The sequence below is a fragment of the Amblyraja radiata genome, chromosome 5 (assembly GCF_010909765.2).
Source record: "Amblyraja radiata isolate CabotCenter1 chromosome 5, sAmbRad1.1.pri, whole genome shotgun sequence".
NCBI classification, from domain to species: Eukaryota; Metazoa; Chordata; class Chondrichthyes; order Rajiformes; family Rajidae; genus Amblyraja; species Amblyraja radiata.
In genome coordinates, this window is record NC_045960.1 from 59426423 (window position 1) to 59453433 (window position 27011).

A 27011-nucleotide genomic window follows, 5' to 3' on the forward strand; every position below is an offset into this window, starting at 1 on the left:
GATGTAATGTTAAAATTGTACAAGGCATTGGTGAGACCAAATCTGGAGTATGGTGTACAATTTTGGTCGCCCAATTATAGGAAGGATGTCAACAAAATAGAGAGAGTACAGAGGAGATTTACTAGAATGTTGCCTGGGTTTCAACAACTAAGTTACAGAGATAGGTTGAATAAGTTAGGTCTTTATTCTCTGGAGCGCAGAAGGTTAAGGGGGGGACTTGATAGAGGTCTTTAAAATGATGAGAGGGATAGACAGAGTTGATGTGATCAAGCTTTTCCCTTTGAGAATAGAGAAGATTCAAACAAGAGGACACGACTTCAGAATTAAGGGACAGAAGTTTAGGGGTAACATGAGGGGGAACTTCTTTACTCAGAGAGTGGTAGCGGTGTGGAATGAGCTTCCAGTGGAAGTGGTGGCGGCAGGTTCGTTGGTATCATTTAAGAATAAATTGGATAGGCATATGGATGAGAAGGGAATGGAGGGTTATGGTATGAGTGCAGGCAGGTGGGACTAAGGGAAAAAAATTGTTCGGCGCGGACTTGTAGGGCCGAGATGGCCTGTTTCCGTGCTGTAATTGTTATATGGTTATATGGTAAGGAAGCTTGGAGGACAATAGAAATGGAGGCTCTGGTCAAGAAAAAAAAAAAAGAGATATGGGACAAGGTGGAGGGTTGTTTTTCGGACTGTAGGCCTGTGGCTCGTAATGTGCCTCATAGCAAATATGGTCGTCAAAAATTGCAGCATGATCTTGATCAGTTGGGCAGATGGGCTGAGGAATGGTTGATGGGAGTTTAATACAACAAAGTGTGAGGTGTTGCATTTTGAAAAGTCTAACCAGGGCAAGACCTACACAGTTAATGGCAGGGCTCTGCAGAGGGTTGTAGATCAGAAGGATATAGGAGTGCAGGTACATAGTTCCTTAAAAGTGGTGTCACAGGTAGATAGGGTGGTCAAGAAGGCATTCAGCACATTGGCCTTCATCAGTCAGGGTATTGAGTATAGAAGTTGGGATGTTATGTACTACAGTTGGAGTATTATGCCAGTCTGCTACATGAAAGATATTGTTAAGCTGGAAAGAGTGCAGAGTGGTTTACAAGGATGCTGCCAGAACTTGCGGTTTGAGTTATGGAGAGAGGTTAGGCAGGCTAGGGCGCTGTATTCCTTGGCGTATGAGGATAAGAGGTGATCTTATAGAGGTGTACAAGATCATGAGGGGAATAATAAAGGTTTCAAAGGTCTTTTATTGTCACGTGTACCAATTAAGGTACAGTAAAACTCGATTACCATACAGCCATACTAAAAAAAAGCTACAAGACACAAAGTTAACATAAACATCCACCGCAGCGGATTCCCACATTCCTCACTGTGATGGAAGGCAACAAAGTCTAATCTTCTTCCCTCTTTAGGATCGATGCACACAGTTTTTTCTCGCCAGAGTAGGGTAATAAATTATCAGAGGACATGTTTAAGATGAGGAGTGAAAGATATAATAGAAATCTGAAGAACAACCTTTTCACAAAGAAGGTGATGGGTATAAGGAATGAGGATGTGGTTGAGACAGAAACTATGACAACATTTAAAAGACATTTGGACAGGTACATGGATAGCAAAGGTTTAGAGGGACACGGGACGAACACAGGCAAGTGGGATTGGTGTAGATGGGGCACCTAGGGACGGCATTGGGCAAGCTGGGATGAAGGCCCCGTTTCCATGCTGTATGACTCTAATTATCCAGAGTACTGGATGTTAATTGTATTAATACTCCAACACACTTTTAACTCACTTTAAAAAAATGACTTACAAATTAAAACAGTAAATTGTCCAGTGATTCCGCCACGTTTAGAGAGAGCAGGAACTGTGCCCAAAATTTATGGGGTCTGTTGAATTGGAAAACCATTCTATAATGTGATCAACTCTCGTTCTGAATTGAACACTGTGGTTATAGTTCAAGTAATAGGATGGGGGTGTATTTTGTATAGGCACATCCGATGCCAAACCATCAGGATGTCCAAATGATTGGATAATGGATTATCAGAATTTATTTGACTTGGGGTTCCCTTTATTCTGTATATTATCAGCTCTTATTTTGATACTGCCATCCACCCCAGCCAGACAGTGTGCAGATAACTCTCTCCATTACATCTGGTGTGCATCTAACACAATTTAGTTTAAAGGCTGAACTGGAGATTTGGAAGCTGAAAAATCCATTTCAGAAGCATTCACTTGAGGCATTATCCACAAACATTCACATACTGTAGATCAATTAAAATAATTCTACAAGGCCAATTCCTTGCCCCTCTCCATTGAATGACTACTCTTGAAGGCCACTGTGTGCAAAAACTATATCAGCAAATATTATTTGTTTAAACACCATACAAATAACAGTCACAGTCACCAATAACAGATACCATTATGTTTCCATGATGAAAAGACCACTAATAATCAATGGTATGTGCCAGTCATTGTGCAAATTATTGTATGGATATGATTCTGCTTCCTTAAGCCTCCTGTGTATTTACATAGAAGAATAATTGAAATATTATCTAAATTCTTTGCAATACTATTTAAATAATATGTGCACTAAAATAGTAAGATTAAATGAGAACTTACCAGTTTGAAGTTTGATCTTGATTTTATGAGGTGTTACGATGAGCGATTACGTGAAGAAGGGCCGTCCGTCTGCGTGCGCATCAATCTTCAAAGCAGCGGTGTTAAATCACAGATAAAAAAGTAGACCTGAGAATAGTAAGATTGTGAAGAAACTAGAACTTCCAGATGACCTTGATAGTATGAGGGTGGGAGCGGTGGGCACGTAATCGCTCATCGTAACTCCTCATAAAATCAAGATCAAACTTCAAACTGGTAAGTTCTTGTTTAATCTTACTATTTTACTTCGGAGTCACGTGAGTGACTACGTGAAGATTTCAAAGCTGTGATTTCACGCCGGTTACGAATCCAGGCGTCACACACTGAATGGATTGACCATGGATGAGAGTTATTATTAAAGCATTCAGACATAACGTAGGTAAGTAAAGACACTGATGCTTTAAAGAAAAGAATTTAAAAAAAAAAATAGTTTCCCCTCCCAACCTGGGGGAAAACTAGGTAACAGAACATAAAATGGTACGAGCAAACACCCATGGTCCGGTTATGGGTTTGTTATAAAACCGTTGGAACGTTCTTTCGTTCGCCCATCCTGCAGCCGCTAGGATGTCATCAAGGGGTACGTCCATCGTTCTTGCTGCCGACGTAGATGCATCCCTGGTGGAGTGGGATTTGAAGATACGAGTGTTTACTCCTGCTACCGCCAGTACCTCCTTTAACTATCTGGAGATAGTTTGAGTTGACACCTTCTGGTGTGGTTTTTTGTGGCTGATGAGGACCGATTGTTCTGTGCCTCTGAGGTTCTCCGTAACGCTCAGATAGTGGTGTAAGTATGTCACCCCACACAACCGTTGGTCCTCTGGATATGGCAAGAACTGGATCTTCATCCCTGGCATTCCTGGCCTGCTCTGTTTGATCAGGTCCCTGATAACGAATGTTATACTGTTCATATGGTGGTCATGTAGTCCAGTCGTAGCTTTTGTAGTGTCTGGACTCTTTGGGCTGTTACTAGTGCCATCAGCATAACCACCTTCAGGGTTAGTTTAGACAATGATAAGGCCATAGGTGGTCCACAATGACGAAGCAGGCTCACATCCCATGTGTCCGTGTACCTTGGCCTTGGAGGTATTGAATTGTAAATTCCCTTCATAAATTTTGTTACAAAGGGGTGCGTTCCTATCGGCCCGTGCCCTGCCTCCAGTGTCAGATAGGAGGAGAGTGCATTTCTGGCACTATTTGTGCTATAACTTAGTTTGTAGTCATAGTACAGGGCTGATAGGAACGGCAAGACATCCGTAATCCGAACAGTGTTGTATGTTATATTATTGGCATAGCAGAACGTTTCTCACTTCTTTATATTAGTGGCGTACTGTTTTTTAGTACTGTCCCTCCATGCCTTTGTGATGACATCCACAGTTTGTTCGGATAGTCCAATACCTTGAAATGGCCTCCTCAGAATCTGCAAACCAACAAATTAATACGGTCAAATAGTGAATGATTGCTCCCTGTAACTGGGTTTACTAGGAGGTCCCTCCTCTTGGGTACAACCATTAATGGCTGGACTATGATTCCCCAAATTTTCAGGAACCAGGCTTGTGTAGGCCAATCTGGTACTACCAAAATGCATGTGGTTTTGTCTTGCTTGATTTTAGTCAAGCATCGGTTTATGAGGCAAAATGGCGGAAAGGCATACATAAACATTCCTCCCCAGTTTAGGGAGAAAGCATCCACTGCCTCTGCTCCTGGATCCGGCTCTCAGGACACATATCTGGGTAACTGATGGTTTAATCTAGATGCAAACAGATCCATATCTGGAATGCCAAATCGTGTAGTTGTTTCGTTAAATACTGCACGATTCAACATCCACTCCGTGTTATCATTAAACATTCGTGACCTAGCATCTGCCACCGTGTTATATCTACCTGGTAACCCAAATATCCCTCTCGATACACCAGTGCCAAATGAGGTTTGATAATCTGTCACAGGATACAGATTTTACACCACCCGTGTGATTGATTTATGCCACCGCTGTTGTGTTATCAATCTGAATTTGAACATGTACATGCTGCATGTTGCTACAGAAAGCCTTGAGCCCATATTGTGCCCCCAACAATTCCAGGTAATTGATTCCATATTGTTGGAAAATCGCAGACTCCTGCTCATTCCATCTGCCCCCACAGCTCTTAACTGTGTTAGTAGCTCCCCATCCTAAACCGTTTGCGTTGGTTTGAAGAACTACTGATGGGCTTTCGAGCAAGATTTCCCTTACATTCGCCATCCACCATTGTAGTTCAACAATGGCCTCAGCTGGCAATCGCATAGGTTTGCCAAACTGGCCTGCATGTGATCTGAGTGCTCGTTCCTTTGCTCGCTGTAAATTCTGGTAATGCAAACGCCCGTAACGTACTGCAGGAAAGGCAGCTACCAATTTGCCAATTACACTCGCTGTTTGCCTGATAGATGGTTTGTATTTAACTATCAGGTCATTGCAGGCTTTCCTCAAATCTTGTTGTTTGCCCCTAGGCATAGTCACCAACATTTTTACTGTGTTGATTGTAAATCCTAGGTAATCAATTACCCTGGTAGGTGTCAATTTTGATTTAACTGGATGGATGAGGAAACCAAGTCTTTCAAACAGGGTTTTGGTTGCTTTGACTGTTGCTTCTGCCAATTCTTTGGTGACTCCAAAGATGAAAATGTCATCCAAATATGCCATGACTATGTGGTTTTGAGACCTTAGTAGACCCAGAATTTGTTTCAGTAATTTAGTAAACAGTCTAGGAGCTGATGTCAACGCATTTGGCAGAGCCTTGTATTGCCATAATTGACCCATCCAGTTAAACTTCAAATATCTCCTGTACTCTTTGTGAATAGACACCGAATAGTATGCATCTTTGAGGTCGATGCATGCCATGTAACCATTTTTGGAAACCAGCTGAGTTGCTGTTCCAAAATTGTCCATTTTAAAGTGTTTATATTGCACATATGTATTGAGTTCCGAAAGACCCAGAATGATGCGGACCCCTCCATCTTTTTTCTCTTTTGAGAATATATTGGATATGAATTCGTGAGGTTCTGTATGCGACCTCTCAATTACATTTTTGTCAGATAAATTTTCAATTTCTTCCTGTATATCCATGGTTTCTTGTTGGGAGAAAACATATGTGCGAATATTAGAGTGTGTTGTGGGTGGTGATGAATTCAAAATGAACTCAATTTTGAACCCTTCTATACTGTGCAGTACAAACGGATCCGTAGTAACCCAACACCATTCTCTCAAGAAATATTTTAACCTTCCTCCCACCTGTATATGAGGTTTGTCTGGAGTGTTCCCTAAGGAACTGATTTGACTTGCCTCTGCTGTTACTGGCGGTATGGCGCTGGTTTTCGTTCACGAGGTTTGGGGGGTTGAGCTGGTGGTTGCTCTCTCCTCAGGCCCCAGCCGGCTGTCGGCCAGCTGGGGCCTGCCCCTAAAAAAGACCTTGACTCTGGTGTGGGTCTTCCTCCAGTGCCTGGCTCTCTAGACGTGAAACGGCGAGAGCTATAAGGGTGCAATCTTGTCGATGGACCCTTAGGGGTAACCTGACCTTTGGTTATGAGGCGCATGGTCTTTGCCTCGTCATCCAGATCCCGTACCTGTCTCGGCAGGTCTTCTCCGAACAGGTAGTTTGCGGGCTGGATGTTGCTGGCTTTACAAAGGGCTGCGAACTTCGAGTTGATTGCTGGTTTAATTGCATTATTCCGAATACAATTTATCTTGAAGCGGGCATTGCACAATAGTGCCATAGTGTCCTGTTCCCGGTCAGTGAGGAGTCCTCCTTCCACTCCTCCTGCAAATGAAGTAATACCAGACCCCAGTAGGTTTAGTACCTTCTGGAATTTTAATTCGTGGTTCTGGATGATAGGCCCAATTTGTCCCCAGATGACATGGTTCACTGCTTGGACCTTCAGGGAAGCACAGTAGCTGGTGGGGGCTACCTGTTCATGGTTTCTTCCATGGCCAGTTCTTTGAGTGGGTGGGATGCTAAGTAATTGATGTTACTCGCCGGGTCTACATCCAGGGGAGCACCCAGTGGTGTAGTAATAGCAAACCTGGATGATTGCAGAGGTATTTCTTCTGCTCTTCCCTGGGAATGTTCCCCCGTTGTGCTTCCGTACTCTGATTCAGAGTAGTTTCCTCCATATGTACTTCCCCCTCTAGTGGGGAAGACATTGTGCTGCCCCATGTGCGAGGCTCCTGGCACGGTCTGCTGAGGAGACCTGTGCTGATGCTGCTCCCTCCTTCGGAGCATATAATTGTGGAGCAACTTCTCCACAAGTTGCTCCATAGGGGAGAGTCATCCTCGGACGCTTCCCGTTGAGGGAGGGTATCCCTCTTCCCCGGACTCATCCGAGTCTACGGGTCTTACAGATTTATGGGTGGCTTTACGCCCCGCCGGGACCTCCACGGTGCTCTCCTCCCGCACCAAGCCTGCTGCTGCCGGTTCTGCTGCCGGCGGTAATGTCGGTGAAAACGACCGTCGCCTGCTACTGGCAATGCTGCGGTCTTCGGCAGCCGATTTCCCCGCGGACCGTCTCTTCGACATCTGGGCTCTGAAACACAAGAATTTCAAGCCCGAACAGAAAGCGCAGATAAGTAGTTCAACTTTCCTTACCTGCCGCCTTTTTTAAATCCCAACGGCTGAGAGGTCACAGTGCCTCTCCAGTCCGTTGTGCGTGTTGCATTCAGACGTAATGGCGCGCACGCAGACGGACGGCCCTTCTTCACGTAGTCACTCATGTGACTCCGAAGTAAAATTAAGTTAAAGATCATTACATAATTTCCATTCTTATATGGACACTTTTCAAAATGGTATCTGTAATAACGGTATGTCTATAAATTTGATTTCTTCCTGCTATTTCTACATCTGTTGACATTTATAATTTTTGATTAGTGTTCTCAAAATTAATTTTCTGCTTTTATTCAAAAACGAGGTTGAATAAATTTTATCCAAACGTCTCTCCCAGATGTGATAAATGTTTGTTTCAGAACGCTAATATAACACATTCATTTGTAGGATGTACAAAGTTGAGTAAATTTTGGAGCGATATATTTGATATATTTACAAAGCTTTTCAAGTCAAGAATAGAACCTAAAACGGAATGGATTATATTTGGAATAATAGTAGAAGATATCAATTTAAATAAAGACCAAAACGTTTTTTTTAAATTATGGGTTAATAATTGTAAAGAAATTGATACTTAAATTTTGGAAAAATACAACCATACAAACTGTTAAAATGTGGATTAGGAATATGATGGACATAGCACGCCTTGAAGAAATGAGACCGACTAATAGATAAATATGACCAATTCTTAAGGAGTTGGTCTCCTTTCATCGACTTTTTGGAATCATGTGATGCAGCGGTACCGTAAGATTGCTGATTTCAGTTCATGCCGTGGATAGATCTACATCTCTGAATAAAGATTTGAAAATTTCTCTTTTAAGGGGCCTTCTCTCCTATTTCTACTTTCCACTTTTTCTTTTTTTTTTATATACACACTTCACGTTTTTCTATTCTCTACCATCTATTTTTCCTCTTTTTCCCCTTTCTATTGTTTTCTTTTTCTTGTCTTGCTTACTTCTTTCTCAAAACATAAAACTAGAGGTTGTACATAGAATGGATTACGGTATGACATAGTTGGCACCTAAAATTAGGTTCCACTGTACTGTTTTGTACTGTATTAACTTCTAATAAAATAAAAAAAAACAAAAAAAAAAAAAAAAAAAAAATTAATTTTCTGCTATAGTAACATTAATTTTGGTTAGTCTCATTTTGACCTAAAACTTTCTAAAAAGGAAGAGTCGTTAAGAATATGGAGTTTAACCACTTGTAACTAAATTCACATTCTAACATGAAATAACAACGTTGTTATTGTAGCTGACCAGTCATTGTCATTGTACAGTTGTTACTACTTACTTGTAATTGGCAGTATAGCTGTCACTGGAGAATAGGTTATCCGAGTGTAATTATCACGTCCAATGCAATTATCCAGTCGTATAACTTTCTTCTCAGAACATTGTGCCATCCCATGATCACTGGTGATAATTAAATTGACTATGTTCGACAGTCCAAATTTTTGAAGTTGATCCATTAAATAGCCAATGTTATCATCCACTTCCTTCAATATTTTGTTTATTTCTTCACTGTCGGGTCCATGACGATGTCCAGTGGAATCAGGCTCCTCCCAGTATAATGTACCAAAATTTATGGGGTCTGTTGAATTGGAAAACCATTCTATAATGTGATCAACTCTCGTTCTGAATTGAACACTGTGGTTATAGTTCAAGTAATAGGATGGGGGTGTATTTTGTATAGGCACATCAGTACCAGGCCACATTGCTCCACCACTCTTGTGACCTTGTCGCTGATTAGTTACCCATATTGGAGTGGCCTCATTCCACCAAAATGGATCTTTATCTGAAAAGGTTGAAAAATTCTTTTTGGTGGCTGCGTCATACATGTAATTGGCTACAATACCATGACTTTCTGCATAACGTCCTGTGACAATGGAATAGTGATTTGGGAAGGTTTTGGTAACAAACACATTTTTCACATGCTTGACAAGGGCTCCACCAGAGATCATCTTCTGAAGATTAGGAAATGCATAACGTTCAAGGTAACTGGCTCTGAACCCATCAAAAGACACAAGCAGTAATCTAACGTCGGAGGTGTTTGTTGCATTATTACAGAGACTCTCAAGGAATCCAGATACAAAAAGCACGAAATAAACCCAGAAGTTCGACATTGCAGGATTATTTTCTCAGAGCTTCCACTGCCTTGATCTTCTGTGAGGCCAACTTTCTATAATGAAATATAAGAAAGTCATTAAATGGTACATTTGTTTATGATAAAAATGACTGCCAAAACTATATATATTTCATGATTTCATGAAAAAAAATATGAGAAAATGGTTCCAGTCATAAAAGCTTGACATTTATGTTCCAGTTAGCATTTGGAAGATAATTTACCAGTAAAAGAGCAGTAAAGCCAAGATATCTGTTAGTATCACACTGTATGTGATGGTGGTACTGAAGCACCTTCTTGAACTGTTGAAGTCCATGTGCTCTTCAGTAAAGAGTAAGAATTTTGAAGCAAGGTTTTCAGTGTAGGATATGGACTATTTTCTAGGAATGTAGCCCCCTCCCCCCCCCCCCTCATACAGGCATCAGAACAAGAGAAAATTATAAAAAATTAGGATAGGAAAAATTGAAAAGACTAAAATAAAAGAAAACTAGAGAAATTGAATGGAATCTATTCAAAATTTTTTTTAAATGGTCAATTTGTGAGAAATGCTCACAAGGAACTTTGGCCAACAGCTTCCCTATGGTGCCACAAATCTGGCATATCAACATCTCATCTTGACCACTTCCTGTTTGTAATGCATATTGATTTTAGGAAAAACGCTACCACTTACGGCTATGATTTTTGGCCATCTTACTCAGTTCCCCTTCGCTGCACAGGACAAGAGGATTTTTCCCATCAATGGAAAATAAGAGTTATTAATGTTTAAAAAATGTTGAGATTCTCTCTCTCCTGTCAATCACTGCCATGAAGGCCACGCCCCTTCCAGTGGGAGGGGGAGGGACTATAAAACCCGGAAGTGTGGGCATGGCTCAATCTTGGCAAGATGGGGGAGGAAGAGCACCCTGCTCGAAATGGTAGGCAACTGCTTTTGAATTTAGTGGCCTTGCACCCTGCTTGAAATGGTAGGAAACTTCATTTGAATTTGGTGGCCTGCACTCTGCTTGAAATGTAATTTCAAGGAATAGCTGTGAGTCAACTGCCAGCCCACCAGCCATGAGTGAGTGAGCTGCCAGCAGACCAGGCTTTAGAGATGATAAACAAATTGCTTTTTGGAATATATAGGTAATATTTAAAACTGGAACGCCAGCTCAGGTCTTGGCTGAAGCAAGCCATAACGCAAGATGGTGAAAAGCTGTGAAAGCTGAACTGAGAAATCAGGAAACAGCTGGAGAACCTCCGAAAGACCTGCCAGAAATAGACAAGTGGAAGAGATTTTGTTGCCAACACAGCTCCAACTGCAGGAAAGTGGTGTTGTGACATCGGCAGTGCTGCTGCTGCTGCTGCTGCTCACAGGTCCAGGAATCCAGGTTTGATTCTGACTTTGGCTGCTCTCTACGTGGAATTTGTATGTTCTCCATGTGACTACAATTCCTCAGAGTGATCTGGATTGCTCTCACATCACAAAAATATTAAGGAGGTAAACTGGCTACTGTAAATTTCTCCAATATTGTTGGGCAGCAGCAGAATAACCCGAATGGAAAGGGACAGGGGTGAGGGATGGTGTGGGCAGATGGGCATTTAGGCTTTTAGAATGGCTTGCAGGGAGATGTGGGGGAATGGACGGCTCTCAATATGCTGGTATTTCCATGCTTATGATATACAAGGCAAACATTTCACCCATGAGTTCACACAACTCACAGAGCAATACCATTAATACACAAATTGTGCTTGTATCCTATTCTCCCCGGCACATTCCCATCATCAAATTTCCTCTCCTGCTCTAAATTCACCACCCCACCTAGGCTTGGGGGGTTTACAGTGGACTGGTAACCTTTAAACCTGTGTGTGTCTTTGGAATAGACGATGGGCTGAAAGACCATTCCATGCTGAAAGGAAACATGTAATGGGTGGTAAGTGCAGAGCTACTGTGCAACACCTTTACTGTTCAAAGTTTTTAGGTTGTTTATTCCTTGTGCTCTGAAATGGTTTATTTCTTTAGTTAAACAAACAAAAGACAATAGGTGCAGGAGTAGGCCATTTGGCCCTTCGAGCCAGCACCGCCATTCAATGTGATCATGGCTGATCATCCACAATCAGTCCCCGTTCCTGCCTTCTCCCCATATCCCCTGACTCCGCTATCTTTAAGAGCCCTATCAAGCTCTCTCTTGAAAGCCTCCAGTGAACCGGCCTCCACCACCCTCTGAGGCAGAGAATTCCAGACTCACAACTCTCTGTGTGAAAAAGTGTTTCCCCATCTCCGTTCTAAACGGCTTACTCCTTATTCTTAAACTGTGGCCCCTGGTTCTGGACCTCCCCAACATTGGGAACATGTTTCCTGCCTCTAGCGTGTCCAAACCCTTAATAATCTTATATGTTTCAATAAGATGCAAGCCCAGCCGCTCCATTCTCTCAGCATATGACAGTCCCGCCATCCCGGGAATTAACCTTGTGAACCTACGCTGCACTCCCTCAATAGCAAGAATGTCCTTCCTCAAATTAGGGGACCAAAACTGCACACAATACTCCAGGTGTGGTCTCACTAGGGCCCTGTACAACTGCAGATGGACCTCTTTGCTCCCATGCTCAACTCCTCTTGTTAAGAAGGCCAACATGCCATTTGCTTTCTTCATTGCCTGCTGTACCTGCATGCTTTCTTTCATTGACTGATGAACAAGGACCCCCATATCCCATTGTACTTCCCCTTTTCCCAACTTGACACCATTTAGATCAGTGGTTCGTAACCTTTTTGGGCCCATGACCCCATCAGACATTCATGGTCAATGACCCCTGAAACAAAAATTGAAAAAAAAAGCCCGATTTATTAAAACATGTCTGCCAATACTCGGTCAATAGGATGGCTGAAAATGCTTCGCAGCCATCAGGCGATCAAAACCAGGACGAATGCTCGACAGGCAGCACCTCATGTCAGCGTCAATCACAAGCCAATTGCATGCCTTCGTTTTCAGAGTTACCATGGTGGAGAATCCAGCCTCACAGCGATAGGTTGAGGGGGACTGGGCCAATAGGGCCAGAGCCCTCTTCGAAAGATCAGGACAGTCCTTCACTTTCAGCCAAAATGTGGCGAGCTCTTGTTCCATGAAGTCACTCTTGAGCTGCGCTTCTTCACGAATTCGGTAAAATTCAACCTTCGCAGCCACGTCAGTATCGCTGATGGCACCGTCTTCAATGGAAAAGGGTTGGATGATCCACTCATCACGAGAGCGGTCGTCCAGTCCGGGGAAGTAAAGTTCGATGGCTTCACTAATTGCCAGAAGGTGGGTTGAGATCTCCTCGTGGAAGTGGCATTCAACATCTGGCATAGCATCCAGGAGAATTGTCATCTCAGGGAAGATAGTCGTGTCACCGTCCTGGACTCTTCTGTGGTAAAGGTGAATCTTCCTCCTGAACGCTGCCACTCTGTCCCGAGCCGTGTGTAGCATTGGGAGGTTTCCTTAAAGTGACAGGTTCAAGGAATTCACCTCGGCAAAGAAGTCAGCCAAGTAAGCAACCTTCATCACAAACAGTTCATCCTGCATCTTTTCATGAAGCTGATTCTCCTTCTCAGTACACCCTCTCTCCAAGAACAGTGCGATTTCCTCTCGAAGTTGAATCACATGATTGAGAACTTTATCACACGAAAGCCAGCGCACCTCTCTATGCCATATCAGAACAGTGAAATCAGCACCCATTTCTTCATGCATCGCTTTGAAGCTTCTTGAGTTTTTAGCGCTCCCTTGGATGTGGTTCACAATCTTCACCACATTTGAAAGCACTCCTCGAAGACCAGGAGGGAAAGTCTTCATTGCTAAATCATGCAGTGGGTGGAGACATGGGGAGCGACATCCTTCACGAAGGCTTTGAAGCCGGATCTGCATCCGACCATGGAAGGTGCCCCAGCTGTACACACCCCAACAAGTCGTTCCCAGCCAGCTCATGTTTGATAAGGAAGGCTTCCAGCATTCTGAACACATCTGCACCCCGAGTGGTAATGGCCAATGGCTCCAAGAACAGGTACGCCGCCTTCATGGCTTCTTCATCGAGGTAACGAACGTAGACTAGCAGTTGGGAACATGAGGCAACATCTGTTGACTCGTCCAGTTGCAGTGGATACACTGGACTGCTCTTCATCACAGTGCTCACTACTTGCAGCAGAATACCATTACTCATATCCGAGATTCAACTTTTGACTGTGTCATTTGAAAGGGAAATCTGCCTGAACTTGTTTGACTGCTGTTCCCCCAGCACCAACTTCGCTGCTTCGAGAAGGCATGGCTTGATAAGATCTTTACCGATAGTGTGAGGTTACTTAGTCTGTGCGATTCGATAAGCAATCCAGTATGAAGCCTCCAGTGCTGCTTCATTATGATGACCGCATTGACCCGTCGAATCGATGCGGGAACACTTTGAGTGCGGCTTCCATTTGTTTGAAACAGTCCATGCTCTTTCCCGCCAGGTCGCTGTGACAAGACTCCAAACGGATCTTCGGTTTGCTGGGCTTAATGCTCTCGTGGCACAAAACCTTGGCACAGATAACACATTGCGGTTTGACCACGGATTTTTGAACAATGCATGTGAAGCCGAACTTGAGAAATGCTTCACTATATGCGCACTTCTGGCAGACATGGTTCACAATACACACAGTTCGTGTGTGTATATGTACACGCAAATGTGAACAAAATGCTGTGTGGTATATACCTTTGTTAGGTTCCTAAAAATGGGTTCAACAAATTGATGTTATTTAGGACCGCTCCATGACCCCCGGAAAAACCACAAACTACCCCATGGAGGTCACGACCCCCAGGTTAAGAACCGCTGATTTAGATTATAATCTGCCTTCCTGTTTTTGCTACCAAAGGGGATAACCTCACATTTATCCACATTAAACTGCATCTGCCATTCATCTGCCCACTCACCCAACCTGTCCAAGTCACCTTGCATTCTCATAGCATCCTCCTCACAGTTCACACTGCCACCCAGCTTTGTGTCATCTGCAAATTTGCTAATGTTACTTTGAATCCCTTCATCTAAACCATTGATGTATATTGTAAATAGCTGCGGACAATAGGTGCAGGAGTAGGTCATTCGGCCCTTCGAGCCAGCACCGCCATTCAATGTGATCATGGCTGATCATCCCCAATCAGTACCCTGTTCCTGCCTGCTCCCCATATCCCGACTCCGCTATCTTTAAGAGCCCTATCTAGCTCTCTTGAAAGCATCCAGAGAACCTGAGGCAGAGAATTCCACACTCACCACTCCCTGTGAGAAAAAGTATTTCATCGGCTCCGTTCTAAATGGCTTACTCCTTATTCTTAAACTGTGGCCCCTGGTTCTGGACTCCCCCGACATCGGGAACATGTTTCCTGCCTCTAGCGTGTCTAAGCCCTTAACAATCTTATATGTTTCAATGCGATACCCTCTCATCCTTCTAAATTTCGGAGTATACAAGCCCAACTGCTCCTTCTCTCAGCATATGACAGTCCCGTCATCCCAGGAATCAACCTTGTAAACCTACGCTGCACTTCCTCAAGAGCAAGAATGTCCTTCCTCAAATTAGGGGACCAAAACTGCACACAATACTCCAGGTGTGGTCTCACTAGGGCTCTGTACAACTGCAGAAGGACCTCTTTGCACCTATATTCAATTCCTCTTGTTATAAAGGCCAACATGCCATTCACTTTCTTCACGGCCTGCTGTACCTGCATGCTTACTTTCATAGACTGATGTACAAGGACCCCCAGATCCCGTTGTACTTCCCCTTTTCCCAACTTGACGCCATTTAGATAGTAATGTGCCTTCCTGTTTTTGCTACCAAAGTGGATAACCTCACATTTAACCGCATTAAACTTCATCTGCCATGCAGCTGCCCACACCCCCAACCTGTCCAAGTCACCCTGCATTCTCATAGCATCCTCCTCACAGTTCACACTCACCCAGCTTTGTGTCATCTGCAAATTTGCTATTGTTACTTTGAATCCCTTCATCCAAATTATTGATGTATATTGTAAATAGCTGCGGTCCCAGCACCGAGTCTTGCGGTACGCCATTAGTCACTGCCTGCCATTCTGAAAGCGACCCGTTAATCCCTACTCTTTGTTTCCTGTGTGCCAACCATTTCTCTATCCATGTCAGCACTCTACCCCCGATACCATGTGCCCTAATTTTACCCACTAATCTCCTATGTGGGACCTTATCAAATGCTTTCTGAAAGTCCAGGTACACTACATCCACTGGCTCTCCCTTGTCCATTTTCCTAGTTACATCTTCAAAAAACTCCAGATGATTAGTCAAGCATGATTTCCCCTTGCTGACTCGGGCCGATCCTGTTACTGCTTTCCAAATGTTCGGCTATCTCATCTTTTATAATTGACTCCAGCATCTTCCCCACCACCGATGTTAGGCTAACTGGTCTATAATTCCGTTTTCTCTCTCCCACCTTTCTTAAAAAGTGGGATAACATTAGCTACCCTCCAATCCACAGAAACTGATCCTGAATCTATAGAACATTGGAAAATGAACACCATTGTGTCCACGATTTCTAAAGCCACTTCCTTAAGTACCCTGGGATGCAGACCATCAGGCCCTGGGGATTTATCAGCCTTCAGTCCCATCAGTCTACTGTAGATAGGTTACTTTACTTACTAACCAATATAGTGCTTTATTATTATAACCTCCGCCTACTACCACACCATTCATATTATCGCAACCCGACATGTGCTGCCAGTCAGTACAGCTGTATGGTCGGGGTAACATGCTATGGTGTGTTGTGTACGTTACTCAATAAATATTGTTTTACCAGACATTCACATCGGTGACAGTGTTGTATTTGATGGGTAACTTCCCATGCTTAAAGTCAAAAGATTCATTGTACTGGGAAAGTATCTGCTGGGTGGACCCCTCGACAGGAGATATTTGATGGACAGCAGCCCCAAAAGTTACCAGTCCTAACTTCTGGCACGCGTTAATGCCAAGCAGAGTTGCAACTTTCCCACAGACAATTATAAAGGTTCAGCCTGTGAGCTTGTGACGCTAGGTGGCAGCTTGTCGAATGGGTGCACCTCTCTACCCCCCCCAACATAGGCTAACAAAGTGGCCGATTTGTTTACAATATGTTCGTTTTTCTTGATCCGTGTAAATTCGGATGACATGACGTTGCATTTGGCCCCGGTGTCAATCTTTGCAATAGTAATGGTATTGTTGACATAAAGTGAAACTTCAGGGTCTAGTTGCATGTTAGTGGAAGCAACCAGGGAGTGTATATTATGACTGTTATCTTCATGCTTGGGAAGAGAAACCGGAGGAGATGTTGCTAGCTCTTAGTACTCGATATCAGAATCTTCATGTTTGAACAGGCGTACAGGCTGGCTTGGGAATGAGCAATTCGTACAGGCTTGCTAGCATTTAAAGAAATCGATTTTTTTTGTTGCAAAAATGGCATTGTTTTCCAAAGGCAAGGCACTGTTCGCGATCTGCGAGGTGCGATCCGCCACAGTTAGAACACCTTTCAATAAATCTTTGAGATTGTCAGGATGATGTGTGGGATTGGGAGCGCTGGTTATGGTAGGAGGTGTTGGCAGCATCAACACATTACGAGGAATGTGGTCCGGGCCCCACTTATCTAGTGTGAGGCTGCGAGCTCAGCATTACGGCACGCATGTTCAGTACTGGCCTGGGTTATTTCAGAATCACGGAGTAATTCATCACGTACTTTATCACTGAGAATTCCACCCACCGGTCTATCGCGGACGAGTTCATCACACTGATTAGCAAAACAGCAGCGTGCAGCAATATGTTTTAGATCGTTGATGTAAGTTTTCACAGGCTCACCTTGTAGCTGGTTTCGAGCAAAAAAATTGAGTACGTTCCAGTACAGAGTTAGTGCGAAGGTCACATAGCTGTATGAATTTGGTGATCAGAACCTCGGGATCATCAATAGTCTCGGCAGGTACGACGATCTGATTGTTGTGATCCAGAACTGCAGGTGCAAAGTTGAAACGCTCTGCTAGTTTAATAGCTTCTGGGCCAGTGATGTTAAGTATAGAGGCACGGTGTTCTGGTGGAACATTGCAATGAGCAGCATGGATGTAATGGTTGAAATCACGTTCGAAAATCCGCCGTTTAGCGAGGTCTGATCGAAAATCAGAGGATCAGGTTTACGGAATGAGTTGGCCATAGCAACATGAGAAAAGGACAAAATGGGTGAAATAAAACACTGGAAATAAAATAAAAACCGATATACTTAAACACGGAGTGGGTTGACCCCGTCTGACACAATGTTGAATAAATCACACATACTCACAAATCTGGTACAACAATATTTATTTAATAACATGTACAACACACTATAGCAAGTTATTCTTGCTGTACAGCTGTACTGACTGGCAGCACATGTCGGGTTGCGATAAAATGAATGGTGTGGTAGTAGGCGGAGATTATGATAATAAATCACTACATTGGTTAGTAAGTAAACTAAACCAACCATGGCGGTTGCAACAAAGAAACACAAAGAAGAAATCCTTAAGTTACAGTTGTCCAGTGCCCCTAGTCTACAAAAGGGGCAAGGACATGCACACTATCAAGAGCCCCACGAACAACCTGCGAACAGCCGCCGTCTGAAAATGACCAGTTCACAATAATGATGGTGTCGTACGTACCTGCAGAATGCCTAAGCGACCTGGCAGTGCATAAGGCTGTGGATACCACCTTACAGCTATTGTCTTCAGTCATCCAGCGTGGCTGGCCGCATAAACAATATCGCACTCCACTTCCTATTTGCCCATACTACCTGGTCCACGATGAACTGATGCTGCAGGACGGTGTCATAATCAAGGGTCACAAAGCAGTCATCCCAACTGCCCTACGGGACAAATATTTTGATGCTGTCCACAGGGGTCACCCCGGCGTGGAAGCAACCATACTCCGAGCAAAGAACACGTTTTTCTGGCCCGGAATGACCAAATTCATGTGCGAGAAAGTTAAAGCCTGTGCTATCTGCAACAGCCTGATGCCACACCAACAGAAGCAGCCCCTGCTCTTACACCCTGTTCCTCCTCTGCCTTAAAGCCCTGTCCCATGGTACGAGTTCATTCTAAGAGCTCTCCCGAGTTTGCCCTGATTCGAATTCGGAGATTTATGGTAATGGCCACTCGTTGGTACTCGGGGCCATTACATGTTGAAAAATCTTCACGAGTCTTCCCGAGTACCTGCCGTTAGCGTTACGAGCCGCTAAGAGACATCCCCGAGCTCCGACGTACCTGCTACGTTCATTCTCCGTGCTTACCACGAGTTTGATTTTTTTTTAAACTTGGGAGAGCTCTTGAAATGAACTCGTACCGTGGGACAGGGCTATTACACCACGCTTGCTACTGACATATTCAAGTGGTGTGGCAAACAGTATCTGGTTCTCGTTGACTCGAATTTGGGCTGGTTCGAAATCGACCTGCTCCAAAGCCTAACATCCGCTGCAGTAATCCAAAAACTGTTGCGCCATTTTGCCATACACGGTGTCCCTGTACGCCTCTTGTCAGATAACGGCAATCGGTTCACTAGCCCGTGTTTTTAAAACTTTGCTCAACGATGGGATTTTCGCCATGTCACCAGCAGTCCAGAATTCCCACAAACAAACGGACTTGCAGAATGGGCGGTCCGGCAGTTCCTCCGCCACCCCAGATCCTCTGGCCACTAGTACATCAGGAAGATTGTTTGTGTCATTCTTAGTGAAGATCCAAAGTACCTGTTCAACTCATCTGCCATTTCCTTGCTCCCCATAATAAATTCCCCTTTTTTCAGTCCTCAAGGGTCCAACTTTGGTCTTAACTAATTTTTCCTCATCACATACTTAAAGAAAAGTTTACTATCCTCCTTTATATTCTTGGATAGCTTACCTCCGTACCTCATCTTTTCTCCCCGTATTGCCTTTTTAGTTATCTTCTGTTGCTCTTTAAACATTACCCAATCCTCTTGCTTCCCGCTCATCTTTCCTATGTTATACCTCTTCTCTTTTCTTTTTATACTGTCCCTGACTTCCCTTGTCAGTCACGGTCGCTCCTTACTCCCTTTGGAATCTTTCTTCCAGTTTGGAATGAACTGATCCTGCACCTTCTGTATTATTCCCAGAAATACCTGCCATTGTTGTTCCAGGCAACTTTAACCAGCTCCTCCCTCATGGCTCCAGTCCCCTTTGTTCAACAGTAACACGGACATCTCCGATTTACCCTTCTCCCTCTCAAATTGTAGATTACAACTTACCATATTATGGTCACTACCTCGAGTTCCCTTATCAAATCTGGTTCATTACACAACACTAAATCCAGAATTGCCTTCTCCCTGGTAGGCTCCGGTACAAGCTGCTCTAAGAAAACATCACGGAGGCACTCCACAAATGCCCTTTCTTGGGGTCCAGTACCAACCTGATTTTCCCAGTCTACCTGCATGTTGAAATCTCCCGTAACAACCTTTACGACATGCCAATTTTAACTCTTGATTCAACTTGCACTCTATATCCAGGCTACTGTTTGGGGGGTTGTAGATAAGTCCCATTAGGGTATTTTTACCTTTACAATTACAAGGTGTCCTTGAGACTCTTGAAAGGCGCCCATAAATAAAATGTATTATTATTATTATTACAATTCCTTAGTTCTATCCATACTGACTCCACATCTCCTGTTTCAATGTCACCCCTTGCAAGGGACTGAATTTCATTCCTCAGCAACAGAGCTACCCCACCCCCTCTGCCCACCTATCTGTCTTTTCGATAGGAAGTATACCCTTGAATATTCAGTTCCTAGCCCTCTTGCAGCCATGTCTCTGTAATTCCCACAACATCATACTTGCCAATTTCTAACTGAGCCTCAAGCTCACCCACTTTGTTACTTATACTTCGCGCATTCATATACAACACTTTGACTTCGGTATTCACCTCCCCTCTCACACCACTCACAATTGGCCCTGACCTTACTCTCTCATCCCTTCTCGAACTTTCCTTCCCATTAATTCGAGAATCTTTTGTAACTTTTCCTGTACTCACTTTCCCTTTAACTCCGTCTTTATACTCCCAATTTGTCAATCCCACCTCCCCACTATTTAGTTTAAACCCACACATGACGCCCTAGCAAACCTGCCTGCCAGAATGTCCGTTCCCCTCCAGTTAAGGTGTAACTCATCCCTTTTGTACAGATCACCCCAACCCCAGAAGAGATCCCAGTGGTCTATAAATCTAAACGCTTGCTCCCTGCACCAGCCCCTCAGCCACATATTCAGATCCCCTATCTCCCTGTTCCTGCCCTCACTGAACATATTGTTCATTGTCTTGATTAGAATTCGTGGAATTCAAATCGTATGATTTCATCATTTAACTGGGTATTTCACATCATGAGGTTCAATTGCTGGAAAATACTCTGAAAAGGCTGCTCTTACAAAACCAAATTAGAGCAGGTTCATTAAATAAATAGATCTTACTTTCACATTCATGATCCACCAGTTACCAATATAAGGGGCGGTTGCACGTAATGTCATCGGGTCAAAGGGCGTGACGCACGGAGCAGCTCAATCCTTCTGGAGGACATGGCAGCCTCCGGCATACACTGTTAACACACGAAACGCGTACTTTCTTACCTGTTAAAAACCGCCAAAATTGTCAATTTTTGCTCTGTAAAAAAAATGTGGAGGGTGACTGAGCGCCCAGAACCAAATGCTCTAGAATCTTTGCTCTGAACCCGAGCACCAAGGTGCAAGTGGCCGAAGGAGCGCATCCCTCGGGACAACCCTCACACTCCCCCCGGGGTCAGCGCTGCTTGGCCATGGCTGCCCTCCCCCCACCCTCCCAATGTGCGGCAGCACCCACACACGGGGCCGGGTGGAGCGGGGCCGCAGATCCGGGCAGCGGACACACGGGGACGAAAACCCGGCAACGTCCCAGTCAGCTACAGCAGAGTTGGGGACAGTCTGGTCCCTCCCCCCACCCAGAGTCACTGACCGTGCTGCACCGGCCCCCCGACCTCCTCCCCCCCCAACCACCGACCACCCCCACCCCCGACCACCCCCCCACCCAACAACGTCCCCATCAGCTGCAGCTGAGTTAGGGACAGTCTGGTCCCTCCGCTCACCCAGAGTCACTGACCGCGCTGCACCGACCCCCCCCCTCCCCTCGACCACCCCCTATAGTATGAATTGTAAGCACAGAAAATAAACACATTTCCAGTTTTTTAGTCAATGTTTTTTTTTAATGTGAAGAAATTTCCTGTACTGTTTGTTAGGTGTAATAGCAGATAGACAGCCTCACCCCTCTGTCCTTTCCCTATTGCCTTGCAAAGGTTTCCTTTGCTAAGTGCAGGGGTTCGGAATGACAGTCATCAGAAAAGGGATGTCGAAAGGATTTCAATTCCCCACCCCTCCACCACCAATCACCACTCCATGCCCGTTTAGTTGGGATGTTTGAAAATCTAAAACAGGAACCAAAACTGCTAACTTCCCCTTTTAACAGAGGCAGGATGAGGACCGGGCATCCAATATGCTCTTTGGAAACAGTTAAAATATTTAGGTATTATTTTAATGACGTCTTCATTTTGATAATGTTTTCCTTTGTATTCTCATTCAACTAGATTTACATGACTACAGAAATCAGTGCAAATCTGATCTGTTTGCATAGCGTGCAAAACAGAGCTTTTCATTGTACGTCAGTTCATGTGACAATAAACCTAAACCTAAATGAAAGGCAGCATGTGGATCAAATTCATGACATAAATGGCTTTACAGCATTCCAAAGGCCAAGAGGATCATGTCTTCTTGGCACAAGACAACCAACAAATTTATAAATACTGCCATGTCTGCTTCACTGACCATATTCCTCCAACTCATGAATGGATCTGAACATAGCTATGATTTGAACGCTACTCTCTCTATTCACCTTCTAACTCTGTCCTTCAATCAGAGCATTGCTTGATCAATATTCTTTCCTCCCAACCTGCAACAACTCCCAAAAATCATCCCCAATCTCCAGGGATTGTCTAAATAGAGCAAGGAATGGCAGGTGCTGAAATTTTGCATAGAACACAAAGTGCTAGAGTAATTCAGCAGGTCTGACAGCATCTCTATAAGACGTGAATAGATGACGGGTTCAGATCAGGATCCTTCTTCAGACTCAACATGGGTCACTTATCCACGTCTTCCAGAGGTGCTGCCTGACCCACTGAGTTACTCCAGCACTTTGTGTTCAATGCAAGATCTTGTACCCTTCCACTTGGTCTAGCTCCTCTCGCTTCAGCTGCAGCCATGTACCACAAACTTTTGTACTCTTGTAAATCCTAGGCTATAGAACTGGGCTAAAACAATCTACAGGAAAAGAACATTCCTCAGTTAAAAAGTGTATGAAAGACTGCAACATCCTCACTGATTTGTGAGAATTGCTTGATCATGATCCTTCAAGCAGAAGAATTGCTTCCAAGATGGTCCAGAGAAACTCGAATCCAGGGGCCAGAAACACAAAGGATTTGTAACAATTGCAAACATCATATCAGATACCTCCTTCCCCATCAGTGACAGTATTTGCAGTTTTCTTACAGGCCCTCATCAGCCACCTTAGAACCCATACAACCAGAGTGGAATCCATTCATCCTCAATCTCCAGGAATTGTCTAAATAATTGCTGCTTGATGATACCATTCCCTATGCGTGAACTATCCATGGTTTCTTCCTGTTTCTTATCAACATACTGTATTACATGTTTCCCCAAAGTTGAGAATGGTCCACATTAACTATCTCACACAAAAATCATTCAATGAATAAGAAATACACAAATCACTTACAGGATGAAAGGTCCCGACCCAAAACGTCACTAATCCATTCCCTTCACAGATGCTGCCCGAATTAATCCAGTACTTTATCTTTTGCTCAGGGTTCCAGTATTTGCAGTTCCTCGTATCTACATTTACATTGCTCTGGTATGACATGTGACTAGTTGAACAAGGCAAAACATAAATGACAACAACGTCCCATTCTTGCCGACAAAAAAAAAAAATAGCGATAGCTAGAGGGCAAATCCGTGATTAACGCTCCAAATATTTGGGTGTGAAGTAGGACACAGGGAACTTAGATCGCCTATGCTCATGTTTGCAGGCAGCCAACAGGTAGGCTGGCCAAGAGAGTTTAGCGGCAGTAAAAGCATTTCAACAACAGATGGGCTAAGAAAGAGATGGATGTACGCAATCCTCGAAAGGAGGATTGAAACTGAAGTCATAATGTTAAAGTCAGCAATAAACTTGTTGGAATTGGCACCATGAACTGCATGTTAGGGACTGAAGACAATAGTTTTAAACTTCTTAATATTGAGACAGAGTAATGAGATAGAATTGAGTGTTATTAACACACAGTCGTAATTGGACACATTTTTGCAAATTATTGTGGAGGGGAGCAAGCAGACAATAAGTAGGAGGAGACCCAGCACAGGTTCCTGGCTGGCGACGTGAGAAGCCGTGATATGAGAATGGGATATGATATCACTGCATCTCACGTTTACCCACATGGGGATAAAGCTCGACCACGCGTTGATTACGACGCTTGCGAGTTGATCATGTGATCCAGTCACCGCCGATCATTTCCCCACGTAAAAAAGGGAAATCGAAAATGATAGTTTATCGGCTAATCTTCATTGCGCGAAAACATTAGCCTCGAATTTCCCTTGCGTGTTTCCAGAACTTTCCATTCTATTTTAAGAACATGCCACTGATGTACAACTATATTTAAAAAAAAGAAACATGTCGGGAAGAACTGTAGATGCTGGATAAACCGAAGATAAACACAAAAAGCTGGAGTAACTCAGCGGGTCAGACAGCATCTCTGGAGAAAAAGAATGGGTGACGAGACCCTTCTTCAAACGCAAAACGAAACATTATGTAAGCAGTCTTGTGCGGCTGGCAGAGACTCGATAAAATCTTAATATATACAACGCGAATCAGACGAAATGAACCCTGCTGCATTAAACAGGGTGGGCTGCATTACCTGTGGGATGGTGGGATTCGCAGTGTTCTCCGGCCTAGGAAGTAAGATGTTGTGCTGGAAACCGGCGAGCGCGGGCGGAATGAGAGCAAGTCAGGATGCGGTCGTTGTGACCTTAACACGGAGCGCTCGCTGTCACCGCGGTCGTTCAACACTTCGCAACTTTCCTACGCGGACACTTGGTCGAGTGCTTCCAGACGGGCATAAACTATGCAAACAGACGCCCTAAAGAAGACAGCGAACATCCAAGCCCATTTTCTTTTTTACATGAAGGAACTGCACCCTTTCGTGACTTCCGCGTCCTGAGGTTTGAGAACGTTTGATTGACGGGCGAATCTGGCTAACGTTCCAAGGGCGGGCTACTGGCGGCGCTCACTCCGCTCCGCACTCGGGACCAATTACTGTGTGCTCTGCATTTAGCTCCTCATCTACTAACTCGTGCTCGTGGTTTTTACTAGTATTATTATTATCCATTATTATGACAAAATACATTTATTCGATTAACATTAGAGTGATAATTTCTTAGTTCTGAACTAAAAAATGCGCAGATGATTAAGAAACCCCCCAAAAATGCTGGAAACACTCAGCAGCTCTAACATCATCTGAGGAAAGGGACGCCGTTTAGAGGTACAGCAACGAGTCCATGCTGACTATTGATCACCAGTTCACATTAGATCCATGTTATCCCACTTTTACATCCACTCCCTACACACAAGGGATCAGCACGTCTTTGGGATGAGGGAGGAAACCAATGCGGTCACAGGGAGAACGTGCAAACTCCTCACAGACAGCACCCAAGGTCAGGATTGAACCCATGTCTCTGGTGTTGTGAGGCAGCAGCTCTACCAGCTATGCCTCTGTGTTGCCCGAATTAGTGTTTTAGGTACGGGATTCCTTGTCAGAAATGGTAAAGAGGAAAACAAACAAATTAACTAACTAACTCAAGTTCAAGTTCAAGTTCAAGTTAGTTCAAGTTAGTTTATTGTCATGTGTCCCTGTGTAGGACAATGAAATTCTTGCTTTGCTTAAGCACACAGAAAATAGTAGGCATTTACTACAAAACAGATAAATGTGTCCATATACCATGATATAAATATATACACACATGAATAAATAAACTGATAGTGCAAATAACAGAAAGTGGTTGGTAATAATCAGAGTTTTGTCCGAGCCAGGTTTAATAGTCTGATGGCTGAGGGGAAGTAACTATTCCTGAACCTGGTTGTTGCAGTCTTCAGGCTCCTGTACCTTCTACCTGAAGGTAGCAGGGAGATGAGTGTGTGGCCAGGATGGTGTGGGTCTTTGATGATACTGCCAGCCTTTTTGAGGCAGCGACTGCGATAAATCCCCTCGATGGAAGGAAGGTCAGAGCCGATGATGGACTGGGCAGTGGGCAGCTAACTAACCAACTAACTAACCTTTTCTCTTTTTCCTTCTTTCTTTCTCTTTCTTTCTCTTTTTTCCTCTCTTTTTCTCTCTCTTTCTGCTGCTGATATGGATACCTGGGAACTTGAAGAACTGGAGAACTGGGAAAGAATTGGATAGCAATTGACTCAGGCTTCAAACCTGTGATGCAGCAAAACCTCAGTCACAGGATACCTAAGTATATCAAACATATGTGTAATTATTGTTGGTGACTTATCATGCTATTTGCAAAAATGTTTACATGAAGTTATCATTGTGTAGTTAATGAATGTGAAAGTCAGTGAATGTCCATAATTTCTCTTGCAGAATTTACAGCTATTCCCTAAATAAAGGGAACATTTCATCTGACAATAATATTACAATTGGGACCTTTATTTCTCTTACTTTTCTTGCTCTGCTGTGATGCAGTAAATCATTTTTCCATAGCATTATCAAATTAGATAAGTGTTAAGAGAATGTTTCCCTTCAAGGAGCATAGTTTGATCTTAACATGGTCGTACAATGATGTCTTTTGATCAAATATTGAATAAAAGAGGACTTACTGTGCAAAAGTTCAGGCAGCAAAGATTTATTTAAGGGCCTGTTCCACTGACATGACTTTTCAGCGACTGACTTCGACCTTCAAGATCGAGGGCACTTGCCTGAAAAACCTAGAGCTGGATCGGCCGTCAGCGATGAAACCTCGAGCTGGATCGACCGACTGCACGCACGCACGCGCACACACACACACACACACACACGCGCACGCATGCACATGCACACACAAACACATTGTAAAGACGGGGGCCAAGGAAAGTGGAGAGCACTGTCTGAAATTCACAGCCGCGATGAACAGGAAGGTAAAAGACGGCTGCACAGTAAGTCCTTTAGAGTACGGTAAGTCCTTTAGAGACGTGGAGGGGGGGGAGAAGGAGTAGAGAAATTTAAAGAAGCCAAACAACTTAGAATAAAGTTTAGCGGGCATTTAAATTACCGGTCGGTTTTCCTTGGTCCTGAAAACTCCAATGAACCAATGAATGCCCGGTCAGCGAAGGAGATTGCCTAAGGCTGCCCTTGACTGCCTGCAACTACATAGCGACCCCACTCCACTGCACTACAAGTTCAAAAGAACCATGCAGACCAATTTTTACTTTTTACTTTTTGCCTCAACCAAACTGAGGCCACGAGTATGCGGGAACTTCCCTCGAGCATGAAGGAAAACTCCAGT

The 27011-nt window shown here is 43.9% G+C and overlaps 1 protein-coding gene across 1 annotated transcript in view; it reads right to left on the reverse strand.

The window, feature by feature from the left end:
- enpp4 (ectonucleotide pyrophosphatase/phosphodiesterase 4) overlaps positions 1-24705 on the reverse strand; it is a 30397-nt gene extending 5692 nt beyond the window's left edge. Inside the window, exons 1-2 of the mRNA XM_033021329.1 lie at positions 24383-24705; positions 8565-9449 (exon numbers count right to left, since the gene is read on the reverse strand). Of these exons, the coding sequence (XP_032877220.1) occupies positions 8565-9393 (829 nt within the window). The 5' untranslated portion in view covers positions 9394-9449; positions 24383-24705. The remainder of the gene's footprint in view (positions 1-8564; positions 9450-24382) is intronic.
- Positions 24706-27011: the final 2306 nt, after the last annotated feature.